We start from the raw sequence: 22,361 nt of genomic DNA, 5'->3' as shown, positions 1-22,361 counted from the left end.
AAAGAAAGAAAGAAAGAAAGAAAGAAAGAAGGAAGGAAGGAAGGAAAGAAAGAAAGGGAAAGAAAGAAGGAAAGAAAGAAAGAAAGAAAGAAAGAAAGAAAGAAGAAAGAAAGAGAGAGAGAGAAAGAAAGAAAGAAGGAAAGGAAGGAAGGAAGGAAGGGAAAGAAAGAAAGGAGGGCGGGAAGAAGGAAGGAAGGAGAGAGAAAGAAAGAAAGAAGGGAGGGAGGGAAGAAGGCAGGAAGGAAGGAGACAAAGAGAAAAAGAAAGAGAGAGAGAGAAAGAAGGGAGGGAGGGAGGAAGGAAGGAAATGTAAAGGTCTTTTGGGTCTTCCGTATGATAAGGTGTGTTGGGAGAGCTGCCCTTCCTCACCCAGAGCCCTCCACTGCAGCCCCATCTACTTCCTCCTCCTTGGGGAACCAGGAGCAAAGCCACCTCATTACTGAGACCCCTCAAAGGCCACTGCATCAGCTCAGCTCACAGGCCCTAGCTTGTCTCTCTCATCACACTCCTCCCCTGTACCAGGCCCACCCAGAGGTACCTACATCCCTCCACAGCTGGGCAGTGTCAGGGGATGACTTCCTGACCTTCCCCATCACACACCCAGGATCCTGGTCCACTCCCTGGGAAGTCAGCCTGCAGCCTAGCCCGTGACCCTCTATCTGACCAGTGACATCAGTTTGGTTTCCCGCTTGCCCATGGCTCATCTGTCTCTCCCTTTGAAAGCCAGTCCTGAACAGGAGGCAAGAGCTAGGAAGAGCCTGGCTGAGAAGTCAGCTCACCTGGGTTCGTAGCCTGGCTGGGCCACTTACCCCAGCTCTGTGATTTTCAGGTATCTTAACCTCTTTGAACTCATTTCTTCATCTGTGAAATGAGGACAAGGATAGCCCTTACGTCTCAGGTGCATGTGCATGAGAAAGGACACCTGACCGCTTAGCACAGGCTCCGGCACTTAGCCGGTGTTGGCTGAAGGCCAGCCTTCACCAGTGGGAGTGAGGTCAAGTACCAGCTCTGTCAGCTAGAAACTGTGTGACCTCTCAAAACCTCGGTTTCCTTATTTGTCCCTGTGTATAACAGTGCCTCATGGGCTTGTTGGGATGACTCGGCGTGACAATACCTAACAGACAGCAGGAGTACAAGTGTTCAGCCTCCCCCATAGACGGGGGCTGAGTTTCCTGTGTTGTGTATCCCTCATAGCAACAGGTTTCAGAGTATGATCCCGGGACCCCAGGGGTCCCTGAGACCCTTCCATGGGTGCTGAGGTCAAAACCATTTTCATAATGCTGTCAAGCCATTATTTGACTCTTTTGCTCATTTCCCACAAGTATAGTGTGTTCCAGAGGCCCAGGATGGGGGGTATCGCAACAGTATGCAGAAGCTCATAGGAGAATCCAGCTGTCTCCTGGTAAGCCAGGCATGAATCGGCCTTTAAAAAATGCAAAGCACATGGTGGCTCACACTGGTTATCCCAGCACTTTGGGAGGCCAAGGAGAGAGGATTGCTTGAGCCCAGGGGTTTGAGCCCAGCCTGGGCAGCATAGTGAAACCTCTTTTGTACAAAAAAAAACTTTTCAAGTTGGCCAGGTGCAGTGGCACACAGCTGTGGTCCCAGCTTCTCAGGGGCTGAGGTGGGAGGATCACTTGAGCCCAGGAGGTTGAGGCCACAGTGAGCTATGATTGTGCCACCGCACTCTAGCCTGGGCAACAGAGCAAGACCCTGTCTCAAACAATACTAACAATAAGCAAAGCAAAATCACCCTTCTCACCCAGCGATTTTGTTTTAGAAAATACTATTTTTCACAAAAATGCTATTTATATTAACGTGATGAATTTATTGCTGTGGAAGTGAATTAATAAGTATTTTTAATGTTCTCAGTTATAATTTATACTATGATAAAGATCAAAAGATATAACTCTTCTAAACAAAAGTCCCTTGGGATCCTGAATAATTCTAAGAATGTAAAGGAATCCCGAGACCCACAAGTTTGAGAAGACTGCCCTACACAACGAGGACTGTGAGGGCTTGCCATAAACCTGTTCAAAGAAGCTGACCCCAGCCTCGCTCCAGCCACATAGTGAGCTCAGCGGAGAGCTGGCGCCATGTCATTGAGTGTTTTGGATCTCCCAGAGACCCTGTGCTGTGCCAGGCATGCCGCAGTAGGACCTACACCCAAACTTTCTGAATTCCAAAGAATTCACCCAGAAGCCCCAGGCCCGGTGCGCAAGTAAACCACACATTTGCCACTTGATGGGCACCAGCTCTGGTAGATGCTGCCTGACAACCCGTGTCCCCCTCTCTCTGGCAGAACTCACCCCTTCTGGGACCAACCACTTCCCCATTCTCGGTCCCTGTAGTTTCAGAAGGCCCCAGAGGCAGTCGCGTGACCCAGATCCGGATAGAGTGATTGGTTTTGAGGTAATCACACGAGCAGCAGGATCCAGATCAGAGCCAATGTGTGCGTGTCCCAGTTTCTTGCTGAGAACATTGGGAGAAAAGAGCCCTCTTCTCCTGGGGCTACCGAGCTGGTGGGACGGAAGCCCAGAGCATCTGGGGGCACTGCCACTCGGAGAGAGCTTACCTGAGAGTCAAGCCAACTCAGAACTGAGTGATGGAGACCAATTCCTGATTCTACCGTTTAAGCCCTTAAATCCAGCTCTGCCTGGACTTCTCAGCCACTTGGGCCAATACACTTCTTTCTTATACAAGTTTGAGTTGAGTTTCTCTTCCAGCTAAAAGAGTCCGAATGAATAAACACATGAAACCAGAACCACAGTGCAGATAGTGGGGAAGCCGCTGGGAGGATTTGAGCTGTCCACCAGAGGCATCGCTGAAGCCCACCTGGTTATCAGAAGAGGCCCCTTTTTGCTCACCAGAGACATGGCAGACCCCTGTTCAAACAACACAGATAGATAACAGCACAGATTTTTCTTTAACTTTATCATTTATAAAGCCATACAATGCATCGCAAAAAAACAAAGCAGCTGTACAGGAGTGGGGGCGCGTCAGTGTACAATACATTCATGTCCAGGACAAGGAGCATACACCAGGATTTATACACGGTGGTGGCGGCTATAGGCACGATGATACAAAATATAAAGTATATTTCCATCTATATAAATACACAGCCAGGGTTGGGGAGGACGCTGGGCGATCTTGTTTCTCCCGCAGAGGGCCGGGGAGGCAGGGAGGGTGGTGGGAAGGAATTTCTGACATTTGTTCTGAATGATGGGTCTGAAGGGAAGAGAGACATTGGGAAGCACGGCCTGCACACACTGATGTGCTCTCTCACACACACACACACACACAAACACAGACACAGGAGAGTTTGGAACGGCTTAACACTGATTGGAGAATAAGCTTGGGACATCCCTTTACAGTAACTCCTCTGCTGGCAAGAGCCCGGGCATGGGATATAAACAGAGATCCTCCAACATTTTGGACATTTGGGGACAGAGGAGCCAAGAGGGACAGATCTGCCCGAAGCCCCCACCCTGTCCCTCTGGGTGGCCTGCTCCTCATCTGAGCCATCACTGAGACTCCACTGATGGGTGGCCCTACAGGCCCTGCCCCTGACTCCCCTCACTGCTGGGTGACATTGAACTTGAAGTTCCATTGCCCAGCACCTCCAACCCCCACCCCCAAGTTCCCTAAAGAGATGAGCAAAACACATGCACACACACAAAACCACACCTGCACATCCACACACACGTCCTGTGTTACCATTGGCCAAGGAAACACGAGCCTCAGGATTCCAGGGCCTGGACCTGGGGTAAAGGGCTGCTCTGGGACTCTGCCCTCCAACCTCTAGGAGGACCCTGAATGTGGAGGTGGAAGTGGGTGTCTCCCTTGACTCACATGATCTCCCCAAGTCCTAAAGCTGGAAAAACTAGGGGGAGAATATCCAGAAGGCAGGGGTGGTGGACAAAAGTGGGAGTGAGACTGGATCTGTTCACACTCGCCACCCTTCTGTGACCCCCTAGAGCCTCTGCACAGGCTCATCAGAACAAGGCAGAATCCCCTGCTCACCAACCTCCTGAGAGCCCCTTCTAGGGGGATCACACTTGTCCAGGAGGGCTACCCCCTCCTGTTGTCACGCGGCCACTGGCCCCACCAACCCACTCCTGGCCAGTCTCGGAACACCCAGGGATCCTCAAAAACCAGGGGAGAAGGAATCCTGGCCATCAGCATCCACAGCTTTCAGAGCTACTGGAGGAGAGGCTCAGATGAGATGGGTCAAAGGCCTTTCCCAGACTTAGGACATGATGTATGTGTCCCTCAAACACATGGCCAAATAAGAGAGCCAGGATGCTGTGACAGCAGGCTGATCAAACAGCTCCTTTCCTCCTGGGTTTCCTTCTCAGGTCCCCTCTCCATTATTTGCTCGTCCAATCCTTCCCTCTTGCTCCCCCTGGGAAAGAGCCACATGGAACTCACTGGACCCCTCCCCCAGCTGAATGGGACACGACCCTCCTCTGCCCTCTTCCCTCAGACACCCAGCTGGAGAGTTAGTGGCAGCACAGGCCTGAGCCTGCCTGGGTCTGTTTCACTGTGATAGCCGTGACTCCTGGCTCTTCCTTGCCCATCTTCTCCCAGACCCTTTCCCATCCCAGCCCATGTTCCAGACCAGACAGCGCTCTCCTGGCTGACAAACAGATTCAACAATAAACAACAGTAAAATCGACTGAGGGAGGGAGAAGACAGAAGAGGATAAACACAAAATAATAATTAGTGAAAGTGCTTTCTTTTAAAGGAAATCTTTGGCAAGAATATACTGCAGTGCGGAGTGGTATGTGTGCGTAGGTGTGTGCATGGGTGCACAGCCCCTGTGACACAGGAGGGTTTTGGTGCAGGGCCCAGAGGTGGGGCCACTGTGGGGACTGGGGAACCCTTCCCCATCATTCACCTTGAAAGGCTACACTCTTGGAAACTGACTCCCACAGGGATGCTGGGAGGGAGTTTCCAGCTTTCCAGCATCAACAGGTCCTCCCCCAGGGGCACACACAGCTCAGGCTGGAGTGGAGGAGCTGGCCACGCATGTGAGGTGGGCTGCAGTGGGTGGTGAGGAAGGGGAAAGTGACAGTGAAAGCTGACCCCCGACTCAGTCCTGGGCCCCAGCCAGGCTGCTTGAAGGGTCTGATCCACCGCCCAGGCTCGAGTGAGGACAGAACATCCGGGCCGGGAAGAGGCTGCCAGGCTGTCCCGTGGGAGATGAGATATTTACAAAGGAAGGGGATGGGAAATATCTCCTATCTTGGAAGGTAATTGGGGTTTGCTAAGGAATCGGGAGAGGGGGAACCCAGATATTTGGCTTGAATATCTCAGAAAGAAGAGCACTTTGGAGGGACCTTGGTCACCAGGCACAAGGTTTCACTCTGGGAAGCAGGGGGTGGCCGGTGCGGCCTCTGCCCCTGCTCCCGCCTTCTGCAGACGCTCTCCTTTCCAACTCCCTGAAACAGAACGTCCACACTGACACAGCTCCTTGGAGGAGAAAAAATACAAAAGGCGCACACACACCCGTGTGTGCCATACGCACCCAGGTCCTCACATGCTCACATACTCGCTCAGGCCTGCAAGACAGCGCAGCTCCCCACACGTCCTGGGAGCTGACTGCTGGGCCCCTGGCTTGCTGAAAAGTAAGGAGGCCAAAGGGTGGAACAAGTGCACCCCCTCCCCCGGAACACTGAGCCCCACACAGTCTAGGGAAGGCCAAGGCCGGGGCAAGGAGACCCTGGCTGCTCCCAGAACAAAGGCCCCTACACTTCAGGCTTTACTTATACATATAAAAAGGATGGGAATTGGTTTATGCCCAGGGAAGGTAATAAAGCAATATGGAAAAACAATAAATACTTCTTGTCAATTTACCTATTCTTTTTTTAACCTTTTGTTACATTTTATTAGCTTACAGATTCTGTCAGTATGTCTCATGTATATATTATATAATATTTATATATCAGTACAATGCCTCTCTCTAGGGGACCCCCATAGGCTTAAGAATGGAGTCCCAGTGAATTTTCCATTCTGGCTTAGAGTCCTTAAATGGTGGTCAGGTGTTTTCCCAACTGTCCAGTGGACCTCAGGCCCTTTGGCCCAAATGCAAGCCTTCTGCCCTCTGCTGCATGGGCAGCGTGGCTCAGCTGGGGAAACCAAGGCAGAAAGGGGGACAGGACAGCAAGGCTTTGGCATTGTAGTTAGGCCATGTGGTGTACAGGTAGCAGCCCCAGGAGCTCTGCTGATGTCAGAGAGTGCCTGCAAAAGCCAGACCCTGAAGCTCTTACAGGGTAAGGATAAGGACTACAGGTTTCTGCCCTGAGCCTCACTGAGCAGGAAGCAGGTTCCCCAGGATGAATTCCAACACAGGGACCCTGCAGAATAGAACAGGGCTGGGCAGAACAGAACAAGAAGGCTCAATCCCCAGCCTCCAGAAAGGCATCATGCAGGTAAGCAGGTCTGAGATAAGGCTGGTCCTGGGACATGAAACCCAAGAACAGGGCTGAGAGGTGGGCGCTCACGCAGAGTCCAGAGCCCCAGGAGGAGCAGCGTGCCTTCCTTGCTGCTGAGTCACACACCTCAGGGAAGACACCCCAAGCTCAACAGCCACCTGTCCTGACAGATCTCTTCCCATGGACACACATATCTCTATATCCTCAAACCAAAGCTCCAGCCTTCCGGCCAAGGCAGGACAGGGTGTTGACATTGCAGACCCTCCCACTCCTGCTGGGGTCTTTGTAGAGGAGAAGGGGATGGCGGCACCCAGGGTCACTAGAGTGCGGGTGCAGGCACCAGGAGAGAGCCCCTGTCTCCCATAGCTTGGTGGCTCATTCAGAGGAGGGTTTCTGTCCCTCCGCTGCTGCCCTGCCACTGCCAGCCCTAATCTTTGGACAGTATACACGTGTGTTCACAAACACACGGGACATGGACAAGCCGGGCTGTTTATAATTCTAGTGGATAGAGGCAGATCTACATCAACGTTTAAGGATGTGGGTGGGGACACACATACACCCACACGGCAATACAGCGGAGGCACGGCAAAGAGACCTGAGGTGCCTTGGGTCTGAGATACTTTCAAGAGAATAAGTTCTGCCACTTGATGTCCCACAGTGGCTCTGTTTGGTGTCACAACCTACCCTACAGGTGGCCAGAAAAAGATTCCCCCAAGCCTGATCTCCCCTTGGAAAGCACTGGGTTAGGGTGACAGAGCTTTTCCATTCCCCTAAAAATGTGGCTCCCCAAGGAGGTTTGTTCTTTCTCTTTTGAGGACATCCATCTTCTCAGGGGAGGGAGGGGGTGTTAGGCGGATCTGGTTAGTTTTGGAGGCTTTGGGTTTTTGCAGTTTCCATCCACCCAGGGGAATCCAAGTTCTTCTCCTCCATCTTTTCCTTTCTCTCTTTCTCTCTCTTCCCCCTCCCCTTTGCAATTCACTTCCCTCTCCCCACGTTGCACTTTCTTCTCTCCTCCGAAATTGGCCCAAAGTCCTCTTTCTGGGTTCAAGAGTGGTCAGGATTCATGGGTCCCCTCCCCACGTGCCCCTTTCCCACGGCACTGGCCGTGGGCAAGGGGCAGGGTTCATCTTTTTTGGCCAGCGTTCAGCATGACCTTGGAGACGAAGTTGACGATGGCAGAGGCGGGCTGGTTGGGGTCGAGCTCAGCAAAGAGGTGGCAAGCGTTGTCCGTGGTGCTGCCCTGCTTCCGGGCCACGAAACCGAAGAGCCTGCAGGTGGGAGAGGGCAACAGCGTGAGGGGAGGGCAAGCAGAACCCCAGGAGGTGGACAGCAGCCCAGGTGAGCAAGCTGGTCTCAGACCAAACTCTCTCCCCCATCCCTCCAGCAGACCTCAGCATCAGGGACTTCCAGAGGCACAGAAGAGAATCCTCTGCACTCCCCTGACCACAAGGCCAAGGCCTGGAGACAGTGTCCCGCCTTGCTTAAGAGTGGGCAGAAATTCCCCTTGGAGAGGTGCGAGGGGAGCTGTAGGGGATTGACAAGGCTGGATAGTGAGGGTGGGGAGGAGACCAAAATAAAATGGGAACATTCCTAGACGGGCCTGTCCCCGCCCATCCCAGCTCCACCCCTACTGACTGTTCTTACACACAACACATATGCCAATCAGGAAAGTGCAGTCTGCCTGCACAGGGCTCAGCCTCCTCAGACACCACAAGGTCAGGGAGAGAAAGGACAAGTAGCTCACACCCCTCCACACACACACTGATTCTTCCTGGGCTCAAGACCCTTGGAAGCCAGAGAATAAAAAGGGAAGGTGGACCCCACACCCGTCCCCCACCTCCACCCACAGGACTGGAGTGACCCAGCATTCTCTCTTTGCAAAACAGAGTTAAAAATATGAGGGCAGAGAACAGAATGTGAGCTCAGGTCCCCTCCCAGCCCGCATGTTGCTATTTAGAGCGAGATGGGGAAATCAGGACAGCTGGAGATTCTGATGGAAACCCCTCTCCCTATCGCGGGACCACGCAGCTAAAGTTAGCACAGGGGGATTCTACTGGTTGCTGTGTGTGCCTGTGTGTACACACCACCACACACACCACTACCACACACCTCCACACCACCACACACATACACACCGTCACACACGCCACCACATACATACACACCACACACATTCACAACAGCACACACATACCACCACACACATACACAAACACTACCATACACATACACACCACACACATGCCACCACACACACACACTATCACACACATACTACCACACATACACATCACATACACACCACCACACACCACCACACACACTATCACACATACTACCATACATACATACCACATACACACCACCACACACACACTATCACACATACTACCATACATACATACCACATACACACCACCACACACATACACCATCACACACACCACCACACACACAACCACATACACACCACACACCACCACACACGCCATACATAATACCACACACGCCACAAACTACCACCATACACACACACCACACAGACCGCCACACACACGTACCACCACACACACCACAACACACACACCACCACATACATACACACCACACACCACTGCACACACCACACATAACACCACACACACATAACACCACACTCACACACATACCACCACACACACCACCACATACATACACACCGCACACCACTTTACACACCACACATAACACCACACACACACCACACATATACCACACACACACACACCATCACTCACACCACCACACACACACCATCCACACACCACCACACACATACACACCACATACCACCACACACCACCATACACACCACCACATACATACACACCATCAAACACATACCACAACACTATACACCACCACACACATACACCATCACACACACCACCGCATGCACACACCAGACACATACGCACCACACACCACTGCACACACCACACACCACCACACACACACCACAAACATACCACCGCACACACGTACCACACACACAAGCCATGCATACATACATATACAGATCACACATATATACAACATATACACACCACACACATACAACATGCACACTGACACAACATACACACACAAACAATCCTGCATTCCCTACAGCTCTGCTCCCCTAGTCTTGTTTCAGGGGCCGAGAGCAATAGTGCTAAAGGTTGGAGTAATGCCCAGGTAGTGGGGGAGCGGGGCCCACAGGGCAGCCCCAGCACCGCCCTTTCCTGGCTGGCTTGGACCCTGAGAAGGGGTAGGGTGATCCCAGCAGGGGGAAGAAGCATGCCAGGCCTGGCTGCGGGTGTCCCCCAGGATGGAGACCTGGCAATTGCGCCTGACTGGAACACCAAGCCTGCCCCTCCAACACTTCTTTCAGCTGTGGCTCTAAGGGTCCCATGATAGCCCAGTCCTGCCATCTGCCTTGAGGAGGAGATCCAGGCAAGAAGCCTCAGCCCCAAGGGCAGGGAGGAAGCAGTTGCAAGATCCCAGGATCTGACATCTCCTTGAATGCTGCACCTGAGGCCCCTGGCTGGCCTCACCTCGTCCCTGTCATGATTCCCTGTCAGCCCACTGCCCTGCCTCAGTCTATCCCTGTGGCCTCTGCCCCACCCATCAAAGCCTCTTCAGCAGGAGGCTCAGCTCAAAACCAGCTCCTAAAGGAGGAAAAGAGGGATTTCCAGCTTGGGGGCCCAACTCTCTTCTGTTTCTGACCCTCTCCCCTCGCAGGACCCTGTGCTGAGTGAGCACAAGCACCTTCAGACACAAAGTTCCCACCTGCCGCCAAAGCCAGCAGAGACACAGGGGACGCAGAGACTCGAAGCACTGATGACCCTATGAAGCCTGGACAAGGCTGAGCCCCACCATCCCACATGGCCTTTCCTAAGCCACTATCACTGACCATGCAAGAGACTAGTCACTCCATTCATTCAGACCGAGGCATCCGCACCCGCCTCCTCTTGCCTCTGTTCTTCCGGCCTCCATTCTCTCATTTCTTCATTCAACAAATATTTACCAGCCTCACAATGTGCCAGACATGGCCCTGCCCTTGGGGAGCCTGCAGTCTGGTAGCCATGAGGCCCCTACCCTGAAATACCCTCTCCTACTTCCATTCTCATTTTGGCCTGTCCAAATTGAAGACTCGTCCTTAAACATTTGCTCTTTCCCACTCTCTAGATGCTGATGTGTTCTCCTGCATGAGCACCCCAGATGTGAGCTGAACTCTCTTGCCTCCTCTCCCCTCCCCTGAAACTGTCATTTTTTAATGGTGAACATTTTGTTTTTCTAAAGCAACCTTTATGAAGTCTGCATATATCAAGGTGAAAGCAGTATTTACAGCTATAAATGTATCAATCCAAAAGCGTGACGTTTATCTATTATAAAGTCAATCAGTGAGGATAATAGGGCTGTTGAAACAAGCCTGACAAAGTGAAACATGGATGATATGCCATAGTGACAGTCTCATGTTAGCTTCAGAGCCCAAGTTATGCCTGTATTTTGTTTTGCTTTTGTAATTGTGAGAAAACCCTAGTTCTTACTTATAGAGAACTGCAAGGAGCAGCCAAGTTTTCCCTCCCTCTGAACACAGGTGGAATCCAAGGATGGCAGGATCCTTGAAACACAGTTCAAAAATCACAGAAACATCTTAGTGCTGTTTAGACACTTGTCTTATCTGCTGTGCCAATGGGCCACCTGAGGGCAGGGTCAGAGACCCAGGCAGGAGCTGAGTTCCTTGGAGGCCCTTAGAACATGTCCACTGGATGGAGGAATCCACCCAAAGGTCCCAGGGCCATCCCTAGAATTCAGACCTCCTGGGCTCCCACACTCTGATAAAGCCGTCTCGCTTAGCCACAAGACTCACAGAAGAGCCCACCAAAAAAGCAAGAACAGGAACAAAGGCAGCTAGAATGTGGGCAGAAAAGATCATGTAAACAACCCCTGCCCCACTTCCATTGCTTCTAATAAGACTCTGTTTTCTGTCCACTGCCTGGCATCCCTGCTGCTTCTGATCCTGGGTGAATGAAGGTGGCTGGACCAGAGGTTGGACCTCTGGCCTCATGGCAGGACAAGGCAAAAGGCCTGGATGCCTGGTCAAGCTTCACTTGAGAGCTGAGTAACCTTGGCACAAAGGTTTTTGCTGCCCTTTCCCTACCCACAGCTCTGGATTCTAAATCTGCCCCATGCTTCCCTCACTGTGAAATACAAAGGCCAGCCTGCTGGGTGGGGGTAAGAAGTCACACTTACTTAGCAGGGGCGCCGCCCTCTGTTTTTGTCCACCTGTGGAGAGAAAGTGGGCTCAGGGTAAATCATTGCACTTTCTCCCTAGTGCCCAGCCCCACCCACGCCCAGACCCTCTGCAGGAAGTCAGGGCAGCCCCCACTCCCAGAGGACAGGAGCTGCCCAGCATCACACAGAGATGTATTCAAGGTGGGGAGAACACCGCAGCCTGCCTCCACGTGCTCTCCCCATGGTGGAGAGGAGAGGCAGATTCAGGGTCAGGGCATAGCAGAGGGGGTGACAGTGGGCACTGAGTGCCTGGGAGGGTCTCCATATCTATAGTGGGAAAGACTCAAAGGATGCCCAGCACAGTTACTCACACATGGGTAGACCTTCCAGCTGAATGGAGAATGTACACGCGCGCACACACACACACACACACGCACATGAACATGCGTGCACACACACAGTCTTCAGTGTTAGCTGTGTGGGAGGGAAGCTGTGTGCAAGAGACTTACTTTCTTTCCTGTGGATCCAGGTCACAGAAGGTGACAGTGTTGAGGGGGTAGTGGCGTCTGAAGAAGAGCCTGCAGCACAGACACAAGATAAGAGAATGAGTGCTGAAGGGGCTGCTTTTCCCCTTCTTCCACCAGCAGGTCAGGCCACCTTCCCACCATCTGTGGCTGTTACAGGTCCATACAACAGCAGCAGGCAGAGGAGTCTTACTTTCTCTGGTTGTCAGTCAGAGTGATTCCCTGGGCAGAGACTTTGAAGTGAACGATGGTGGCAGCTGGCGTGGGGTCTGCAGCCAATGTCTCAGACGTGGCTTTGGAAATGGCCTGTGGCCCAGTAAGAGACTCCATGTCCACAGAGTTGACGAAGAGCACATTGCAGGCTAGAAGAAACCAACCCAAGGGGAGTCACAGGAGATGGGGTGGGTGAAGACATTAACCCACATCCATTCTTCAGGGAGAAGGTGGCAGATAAATTTCAGGCTAGCCTTGATCCAAGGTATCTGCACATAGAAATATGATCTTCCCAGAGATATTTGGGCCTGGAGAGACCTCCAGCCTGTACCTGCAGGAGGGGTCAGGGCAGGAAGGCAGAAATGAAGGCCTGGGCATGGGTCCAGTTTCAGGGGACCACTCACCTGCCCCTTGCTTCAGCAGGTCTGCAGTTGAGCTGGCAGGGCCAGAGCTATCTTTCGATTCATCTGTGGGGTCTGAGACAAAAATTCAGTTGGAATTAGAAGCACAAGTTTGGCCGGGCTGAAAGTGAGCTCTGCAACTATTGGTGCAAGGGACGCTGCTTTTCATACAAGGCCCTGGCAGTCAGCCCTGAGTTAGGCTCAGTGTGAACATTTGACCATTGCTCTAAGCAGCCAGTACACTGGTTGAGAGCTGTGGAGTCCAGCATCACTGGGCTCAAACCCTCACCCCAGCACGTACTAAGTATCTATAAAACAAAGACGATGATCATGGTACACATGTCACTGGGTTTTTGAGAGATTCTGTGTACAGCTTAGCCAGTACTTAACATAAAGCAAGCCTTCAATTGGTAACAGGTATTGCTGTTATTGTTTTGCATTGATATCTCTTTGTGTAGGTCAATAAATGCCCTAATTCCCTTAATTCATTAAACCATTGATCCAGCATAACTCTAATTTCAATATTAATAAGAATTGAATGATGGACATATTAGCTTGATTTAACCCACAATGTGTGCGTTTATCAAAACATCACATTGTACATGGTACATAATTTTTTTTTTTTTTGAGACAGGATCCTGCTCTGTCACCCAGGCTGGAGCACAGTGGCGTGATCACAGCTCACTGCAGCCTCAAACTCCCAGGCTCTAGCAGATTCTCCCACATTAGTCTCCAGAGTAGCTGGGGCTACAGGCATGAGCCACCATTTTTTTAAAAGAAGAGTCATTTTTAAACGTTTCGTAGAAACGGGGATGTCTGATGTTGTCCAGGCTGGTCTTGAACTCCTCATTTCAATGAGCAGTCACTTCAAGACTCCTCTGAAGCAGTCCTTCCACCTCAGTCTCCCAAAGTTCTGAAATTATAGGCGCAAGCCACCATGCCCAGCCAATATTTGCATGTTTAACAAGTTCCCAGGAGATGCCCATGCTGCTGATCTAGGTCCATACTTTGATAACTACAAGTTTAAACAATCTAAATATTAAACTGTTTTTCAATTGCTGAACTACTATGGTAAATTCCATAGGACTATAATTCAATTCATGTCTGAATTATGTCATTGGTTAATAGTGCTATTTAAGTTGTATTTGAACTTATAAGCTAATAATGTTGGTCAGTTATCATTAATAATTCAGTGAACTGAATTGGATAAATAGAAAATGTCAAAAAATACTGGAGGTGTAATGTGTGGGCATACCGCAGGAGCTCCAAGAAGGACTAGGAAAAATCCCAGGGTCACATCCTAGGGGCGCTTCTGAAGTTCCCATTGTTGAACAGAGAGAGTGGGGAGAAGGCAGCCCAGCTCCCAGTTCTGAGGCCTTGCACTGGAGGTAAGGCATAATGGCCCTCCAGTGGGCTCCGTGTCGCTGAGGGCTGGCAGTAGAGGCCTATGCTGGGAGGAGGTCTAGGGGCCCACCTGCCATACTCCAGGGCTGGTGCACCTCCATGAGAGAAGTGAAACACCCCTTCCCCAGCCCTACCATCTCACTCAAATTCTCCCCCTGCATGTCCTCATGCTCTTGGAGTCCATTCCAACTTCCCACAATCAGAAGAGGACTTGCTTGTCCCTAACAGCTCAGCGTCCCCTCGGTCAGGGAACACCCTCCAAGCACACAGATTAGAAACTCCAGTGACATCTAGGTGCTGTCTTCCCTTTCCTGAGGCTGCTCTCTCCTTTCCATCCAGCCCAATCCCCAACACCTCAGCCTGCCTCCCCGCTCTCTTCCCCGGATGCCCATTTCATCCTCCAGGACACGTCTCCTGTCCCCTACTTCTCCTTCCTCCTGTCATCCCTGAGATGACACGTGGTCTGAGGATTCTGTATGAATTTCTTAAAGCCTCCAGAGGATTTTCCTGGACAATCTGGCATGTCCATTTATGTGTGTCCCTGGAGTTAGGCTTTTTCATAATTTTTTTCTTTTTTAATATGAAAAAAAGGAGAGTAGTTTTGAGTTTTTCCAGATTGGCAAAATGACATGTGTCCTCCAGCCCTGGCTCATGTCCGGAGTGGCTGGCAGCATCAAGGCATGATGGGGGCCAGCTCAAGGCTGTAGGTGGCGAGCCAGGAGTCTCACGTTCCTACCTCGGTTTGGAATGACCAGCTTGCAAGGCAGGGCCAATGGGATGATGGAGTGCTGGTAGACCAGGGCAGACAGAGATCCTGTGGGGAGGGAGGTGGCATGTCAGGGGCAGCATACTGGAAGCCAGAGGGAAAACCCCCACCTCCACCCTTACCCCATACATATAATCTTTCACTTCTTTGTTACCTCTACTTCAACCACCAACAAAGCTGAAAAGTCACGCCCTCTTGTTTCACAAGATCCAACAGAGAAGATTCCCAAGGCTCACTCCAGCAGTCATAAAGTTATCTAACAAGTTTCCTTTCCAGAAAGTTCCTCCTAACATCGCTCCTAACCCGCCCCAGTTCCTGGGGCTCCTCTGAGAACGGGCAGAAGGAGCAGAGAATTGTGAGATCCAATCCCAGCTCAGTCACTTCTCACCTGCGGTTCTCAGGTAAGTGTAACTTTGATGACCCTCATTTCCTCATGTGTAAAATAGGGAGGATAACCCCGACCAAACATGAAGGCTGTGGGGCCAGATGTGATATAAGGTGCCCAGGCAGTGACATTCACATGGTAGGTAGTCAACTAAGGCAGCGGATGTTCGCATTGATACTCCAGTTACAATGAAAGCGGGAGTCCCAGCTGGGTAGGACAAATACAGAACAGTTTGGCAGAGTTTGGAGCCACACTGCAGAGGGAGAGAAGCCCCCATTCTTTTTCTCTGCTGAATTTATGACAAGGGTAACTGGCAGAGCCTGTGAGAAAGAGCTTGGGGTCAGACCCCTGGAGGAACCCAGGACAGGGCCAAGACTCAGGACAGACTGTAGAGACGGGGGCAGGGGGACAGCTCACCGAAATTTGGCTCGTTGGGGCAGCCCTTGAGCTTGACTCCTCTGGGGCCGGTCTCTATCAGAAAATGCCTGACCAGCTCATGGGTCATGTCTCCTGGGACAAAGAGAAAGAAATGAGGCTCGGTCCCTTCCATGGCTTCCTCCCACCACCTCCCGAGACTGCTCTGAAACCTCTGCAGCGTGTGGGGCCAGGATGCGAGAAATGGCCCTAAGAGAGAACCTGGCTGGAGCCCACGGACTGCAGAGCCCACTGCTGCTCTCCCGCCCCCCGGGAAGCACACGGCAGGTGCCCAAATGCCCTGCTTTCCCATCTCTGGCCCAACCATCGCCAAGCCCAAGACTCGCTCTTCTGAAGAGTCTGATGGGATTTAGGGTCCTGCGCAACATCCTGGGTCCCTTTTAGTGACTATAAAGGTCACCTGGTCCTGGGCCCCATTCTGGGAGATGAGGTTACCTTTTTTATTCTGCTGCATGATGGTTGGAGGCGGCGAAGACACCTTCATGGCCAGCCCATAGGCGCCTCGGAAGGAGTGACTGTCGCGGATGATGAAGGCCCCTGGCTCCTGGTCCTTGAGGAGCGCTATGGCTGCATGGGGAAGGGACGAGGAGAGAGGAGGAAGCAAGACATTGGTTGGTGGCATTAGTTTTACTTAAGTTGCATTGGGCCTATCAACCCTCATTCTTTCTTAGGTGAGATAACATTCTTTAAAGTTAGAACTTAGCTATTCTTAAGGGTCTTCCTGTACTCAGGTTGGCAAACTCATTCTGTTGGGTTTTTTGGTTTGTTTTTGTGAGACCGGGCCTTGCTCTGTCACTCAAGCTGGCATGCAATAGCACAATCATGGCTCACTGCAGCTTCGACCTCCCGGGCTCAAGTAATCCTCCCACCTCAGCTTCTTGAGTAGCTGGGACCACAGGCCAGTGTTCGGCATGCACCATTAGGCCTGAATAGTTATTTTCTTTTTGTTTTTTTGTAGATTCAGGATCTCACTATGTTGCCCTGGCTGGTCGTGAACTCCTGGCCCCAAGTGATCCCCCTGCCTTGGCCTTCCGAAGTGCAGGGATTACAGGTGTGCGCCACAACACCCGGCTGGCAAGCACACTCTGTAAATGGGCAGAGAGTAAATATTTCAGGCTTTGCAGGACACGCATCCTCTGCTGCAGCCACTCCACTCTGCCACTGCAGCAGGACGGCAGCACAGACAGGATGAAAGCCAGCAGGTGTGGATGTGTCCCAACAAAGCTTCATTTACAAAAGCAGGCAGCATCCAGATTTGACCCAGGGGCTGTCACTGCTGACCCTGTCCCACACCCACACACGCTTCCCCTGAGAATCATTCTCACATTCCTAACTTTATTCTCTCTCTCTAAAATGCTAAAACCTCCCACATCAGGCAGACAGAGAGCAAAGGTTTCATATTATCTTGGCAGACCTTAAGAATCCTCCCAAGAGATGTCTACATCCACTGCTTCTGCGGTCCCACACTTCACTGGGGGAAGTGCTTCCTTTTGTCCAACTTCAACCCCAGCCCCCTCTGTGATGACCCCCTACTACAAAGAGGAGTGAATTTGCCTCTGTTCCTAGCCCCAGGAAGACACAGCAGGCCTCAGCCAGCTACGACCTCTGATGGACACAGAGCCCCGTACTCACCCTGCTCCCTGGAGATCTCAGGTTTGTACCAATACTTAGAAGTGTCCTGGACAAACTTCACTTTAGCCCGTGTCTCCGGGCTGTTGTCTAAAGCAGGAGAAGAATACAAAGTGTTACCGGCTACATTGTGTTCGCCCAAAATATACATCAAAGTCCTGACCCCTAATGCCTGTGAATTTGACCTTATTTAGAATTAGGGTCTTTACAGATGTAGACAAATTAAGATGAGATCATGCAGGATTAGGGTGGGCCTTAATCCAGGATGCCTGCATGCCTGGTGTCCTTACAAGGAGAGGAGACAGAGAGACACGTGGGGGAGAGCACCATGGAAGGAGCAGGCAGAGACTGGGGTGACGTGTCTATAAGCCAAGGGACACCAACGATGCCAGGAGACACAAGAAACTGGGAGAAAGGCCTGGGAAAGATTCTCCCCAGAGCCTCAGGAAGGAGCCGACCTCGCCAACACCTTGATTGTGGACTGCTAGCCTCCAGAACTGTGAGAGAACACATTTCTGTCATTTTTAAGCCACGAAGCTCACGGTCCTTTGTTATGGCAGCCCCAGGAAACTGACATCAAAAGCTGCTGTCCTCGAACACCATGAGAGCACAGTGGAAGGAACCTTTGACCTCCTCATCCATCCCCACCCCCTGCCGGCCATCTGGGTAGCTGAGCTGCCTCCTAGGGGAGGGGCTGGCACTGCATTCTCACAGAGCCTACCAAAACCTTCCTCTACCCTGTGTCCCACTTTCCCTAGAAGACTGACTAAACCCTTCCCACAGTTTCTCTCCCATGGGCTAAAACACTTCCTTCTAGAACCTTTCTCCATAGGCTCAGTTTCTCAACTTCAGCATACGCACCATGAAGATGAGGACAGAAAGAGCCATTTCTGCCCCCTTTTCCCCAGGCCCCTCCTCACTTCCCACAGGGAAAGCCTGTGTTCTGCATCACACAGGTCAAACAATCACTTCCCTTTTGATCAAACAGCTGGTGGCGGGCCTAGAATCTAGAAGCCATCTATGCATGTCAGGCACCCCACCCCTCAGGCAGGCAGCACCCCCACACACACCCATGCCCAGACTCTTTGCAGACCTTGGGAGCTGGTCATAGAACATTAGATTCTGGAGGGAGCTGAGACAGGACAGAATCCAACTGCCTAATTTTACAAATAAGGAGAAATTCAGAGATGAGAAGTGACTTTCCCAAGTCACATAGATGGTGACCTTGGGAAGTGGCCCCAGCAACCAGTTTAGCACCAGCTAAACCGTATCTTCCTGTCTAAGCATCAGGAAGTGCGGCCCTCACTCTCAACCTCTTCCTTCAGCTTTTGGCATCAAAGAAAACAAAATAAATTGTGGGGGAAGAAATAGGAAAAGATGAGGATTCCACATTTTTCCTCTCCTGCCTTCAGAGACAGAAGCCGGCACTAAAGATTCTATCAAGTAAGAGAGCAGATCCGGAGACACAGGTTGTGTCTCCAGTGCTTAGTCAATTTCAACCTATGATTGACACTCCCTTATGCTTCTGGGATCTGTCTCTGAGCGAGCGTGAGGGGAGAGGTCAGCTCTCTTTCCCGGCAGCTGTGTGCTGAAGAAGGTCCCTGGGTTAGGCAGCTGGGCCGTGCAACTGCTGCAGGCTGCTGTTCTCTGTCCGAAGCCCCGGGCCCCACTGCTGCAGTGGCCTGTTTAATGAGCTGTCAGAGGCGGCTGCAGTCCCACGTGCCTTCCTGTGTTGACTCCAAAGGCTATTTTAAGCAGGGAAGATGGTGGGAAACAGGAAGCGTCCCAGCTACTAGAAGTTTTGCATCCTTCAAGGAGAGGGGCTGGGAACCAGATGTCCCTGGTGGGCGGCAGGAAACAGGGGGTGCAGGGTCATCCTAGGTGTCCTGGCTTGGCAGGCTCAGGGCAGGGCCTGAGAGTGATACAGGGAGAATCTGGACAGCTGGGGCCCAAAACATTCTAAATCTACCTCAAATGTCAAGGCCCCAGGGCCACTGCACACACAGTCAAATTTGAGCTTGGCCTTTGTGTTTAGACAATGAGCCCTCTAAGTGGAGGCAAAGGTGGCAAGTTCTGGCGATGGGCAAAGAATTCACTGCACGAACCTGCATGAGCTTCAGTAGAGCTGGGTCTATTAGGAGCGATGTGGCACCGTGGGGCTGACAAAGGTATGGGGTTCCAGGTTTGGAAGGCAGGTTTTCAAGGTCATGCTAAATAACAATGAGCCCCAAGATATGGACACATGATAAAGACAACTCCAGTGATGCTTGGAGAGCATTTGTTTTGGGGTGGCGTGGCCTGGATTGGAAACCTGGCTCTGCCATTTCTTGACTGAATGATACTAGACAAGTGACAGAGCCTCTAAGCCTCAGTTTGTAAACTGGGGTTAATAATATTAATACTTACTTGACCAAGTGGCCAAGAAGCTTAAATGAGATACTACTTAGCTCAGAGCCTGGCACACAGTATGTGCTCAACAAGTGGTAATGGCTATGAGGGTGATGATAATCATAGCAGTAATGCTATTCATCATTATTATTTTTATCATCCTCATCTGTATGTGCATCCTCATCTCAGCATCCACGACCACAGCACACTTACTGTGAGGACACCTCCAACTCCTTACACAGATAAAGAAACTAAGTCCCAGAAGTCAGTGATTCACCCCAGGTCATCTGCCAAGGAAATGTCAGAACAGAGACTGGGGTAGATATCTTCACCCTTGTACTTACTTCATCAGCGGGAGGGTGGAAATGGAAGGAGGAGAGGCCCACCTGGCATGGAGTACTTGGAGAAGTCAGGCAGAGTGTGGGAGAAGGAGACAGTGCTGCCCCCGCTGGGACTGGACATGCCGCTGGCGACAGGCGAAGACACCTTCCCGTTGATGGTGGCATAGTTAGGGAGGCTGCCCGCCCGGTCTCCCACCGACATCCTTCGCTTCTCTGGCAAGGCTGGCGTTGGGCTCCCTTGCCGGAAGGCTGCTGAGTCCGGCGAGGGGGAGGTGGTGGGGCTGCTCAGGCCAGGGTAGTAGGCAGGGGAGACGGGGAAGGAGGGTGTGGAAGGAGCCTGGTAGCCAGAAGCACTGCTCTGCCGGGACAGTGTGGGTCTGCGGTCCTCAGGGATGGAGTAGCCACCATAGGCCACATGCCGGTCCAAGCAGGGGCTGCCGGGAACCACAGATCCAGACCCTCCCAGGTGCCGGCCCAGGCTGGGGCTTCCAGGGCTGGCTATCGCATTGCCATGGAGACCAGAGGCCAGATTGCCTTGGTGAGCCCCAGGGTGTCGGCCCAGGCTGGGACTCCCTGGGGTGGTGGCCACATTGTTGTGGAGGCCAGAAACCTGGTGGGCTCCAGCTGGGTGCCGACCCAGGCTGGGGCTCCCCGGGGTGGTCGCGGCACTGCTCTGGGGGCTGGAGACCGTGCTACCTTGGAAGCCAGTGCCTGGTGGACCCATCACCTGGCGATGGCTCAAACTGGGACTGCTGGGGGCAGCCATGCTGGGGTTGATGGCCCGGCGGCCAAAGCCAGGACTGGGGGGAGTGTTGGTGCCCACTGTTCTGTGGCGTGCCTGAGGGCTCCCAGGCACTGTGTGGACACCAGCCACGCTGAACTGAGCTGGGGCCTGGCTTTCCGGAGAGGAGCTGAATTGCTGCAGTGAGTAGTCGGGGCTGCTGTAGCTGCTGCCCACGGTCGGGAGGGGAGAAGATCTCTGGTAGTTTCTCTGGGCGGACGGACTGGGCTGTCCCAGGCTGCTGGAGCGGAGGCCAGACTCCAATAAAGGCTGGGTGGGTGTCCAGGGACCCTGGTCGCTGCCCTCTCCTGATGGGAAACTCCCCACGGAAGTACTGTAGAGAGATGGCAGGTTGAGATGCCAGTGGACAGTACTGAATGAAGGGTGGATTTACAGCAGGCTCTCAGCCCTCCCTCCAACCACAAACAACAGGGAGAATGGCTCCACCGGCAGTATGGCGGGACGTCAGGGCTCTATACGTTACCTTACAGAAACATCAGAAGAAACTGAGGCTCAGGGAGGTTAAGCAGCAGGCTTCGGACCACACTGCCTATCAAAGACCAGGGTTTCAACTTATCTGTGTCTGATTCCAAAGCCTACTACCGCTTCCCTACTGCACCATGCTCATTCCTGAGCCACATCAAAGTGAAGAGACCTCTCCTGTGGAAACTGGAGGTGGCTGTCATGTGGTAGCCTCCAGCATCACAGAAATTCCCACTGGAGGCCGGGCACGGTGGCTCATGCCTGTAATCTTTGGGAGGCCAAGGCAGGAGGATCACCTGAGGTCAGGAGTTCAAAACCAGCCTGACCAACATGGTGAAATCCTGTCTCTGCTAAAAATACAAAAATTAGCCGGGCATGGTGGCACACACCTGTAATCCCAGCTACTTGGGAGGCTGAGGCAGGAGAATTGCTTGATCCCGGGAGGCAGAGATTACAGTGAGCTGAGATCGCACCACTGTACTTCAGCCTGGGCAACAGAGCGAGACTCTGTCTCAAAAAAGAAAAACCAAAAACCAGAAACTCCCACTGGAGTTTCCTGGCTCCTGTTGCTCCCGGGGGTAGCCCTGCCTTGACTCAGTTTCCTCAAGTGTGATGATATCATCCTTGAACATTGACTGAGGGTGCTAGAATCGGGCTTTCACTCCTGGGTGTCTCCACAAAAGCAAAGACAAGGAATCTTCACATCAGGGGATTTCAGTTCATTGTAAGGTCTGTTCTCCAGCCACTGTGGATGTGGCCAGCAATGGAGGAAGCTGCCTTGCATGGTAATGAGGCTCCTGTCATTAGGAGCGTTTAAGCAGAGGCTGACAGACCTATGGGCCTGAATGTTGTAGAGGGAATTTCCTGCATTGGGAAATTAGATGAAATGAGCTCAGAGGTCACTCCCAATTCTGA

At 52.1% G+C, this 22,361-nt stretch overlaps 1 protein-coding gene across 18 annotated transcripts in view; it reads right to left on the bottom strand.

The window, feature by feature from the left end:
- Positions 1–2,915: 2,915 nt before the first annotated feature.
- The window catches only part of TNS1 (tensin 1), a 204,574-nt gene continuing 185,128 nt past the window's right edge, over positions 2,916–22,361 (bottom strand). For all 18 annotated transcript variants that reach the window (XM_032278268.1, XM_032278266.1, XM_032278265.1 and 15 more), the window contains 10 exons: positions 20,228–21,297; positions 17,457–17,543; positions 16,260–16,391; positions 15,807–15,899; positions 14,975–15,052; positions 12,838–12,909; positions 12,414–12,582; positions 12,206–12,274; positions 11,715–11,747; positions 2,916–7,705 (listed from right to left, as the gene is read on the bottom strand). In XM_032278268.1, coding sequence (XP_032134159.1) covers positions 7,561–7,705; positions 11,715–11,747; positions 12,206–12,274; positions 12,414–12,582; positions 12,838–12,909; positions 14,975–15,052; positions 15,807–15,899; positions 16,260–16,391; positions 17,457–17,543; positions 20,228–21,297 — 1,948 coding nt within the window. In that variant the 3' untranslated portion in view covers positions 2,916–7,560. The remainder of the gene's footprint in view (positions 7,706–11,714; positions 11,748–12,205; positions 12,275–12,413; positions 12,583–12,837; positions 12,910–14,974; positions 15,053–15,806; positions 15,900–16,259; positions 16,392–17,456; positions 17,544–20,227; positions 21,298–22,361) is intronic.

The sequence above is a fragment of the Sapajus apella genome, unplaced genomic scaffold (genome assembly GCF_009761245.1).
Source record: "Sapajus apella isolate SASKATOON/1434 unplaced genomic scaffold, GSC_monkey_1.0 scaffold10, whole genome shotgun sequence".
NCBI classification, from domain to species: Eukaryota; Metazoa; Chordata; class Mammalia; order Primates; family Cebidae; genus Sapajus; species Sapajus apella.
Note: the sequence above shows the minus strand (reverse complement) of the source record. Positions and strands in the feature narration are given on the sequence as shown.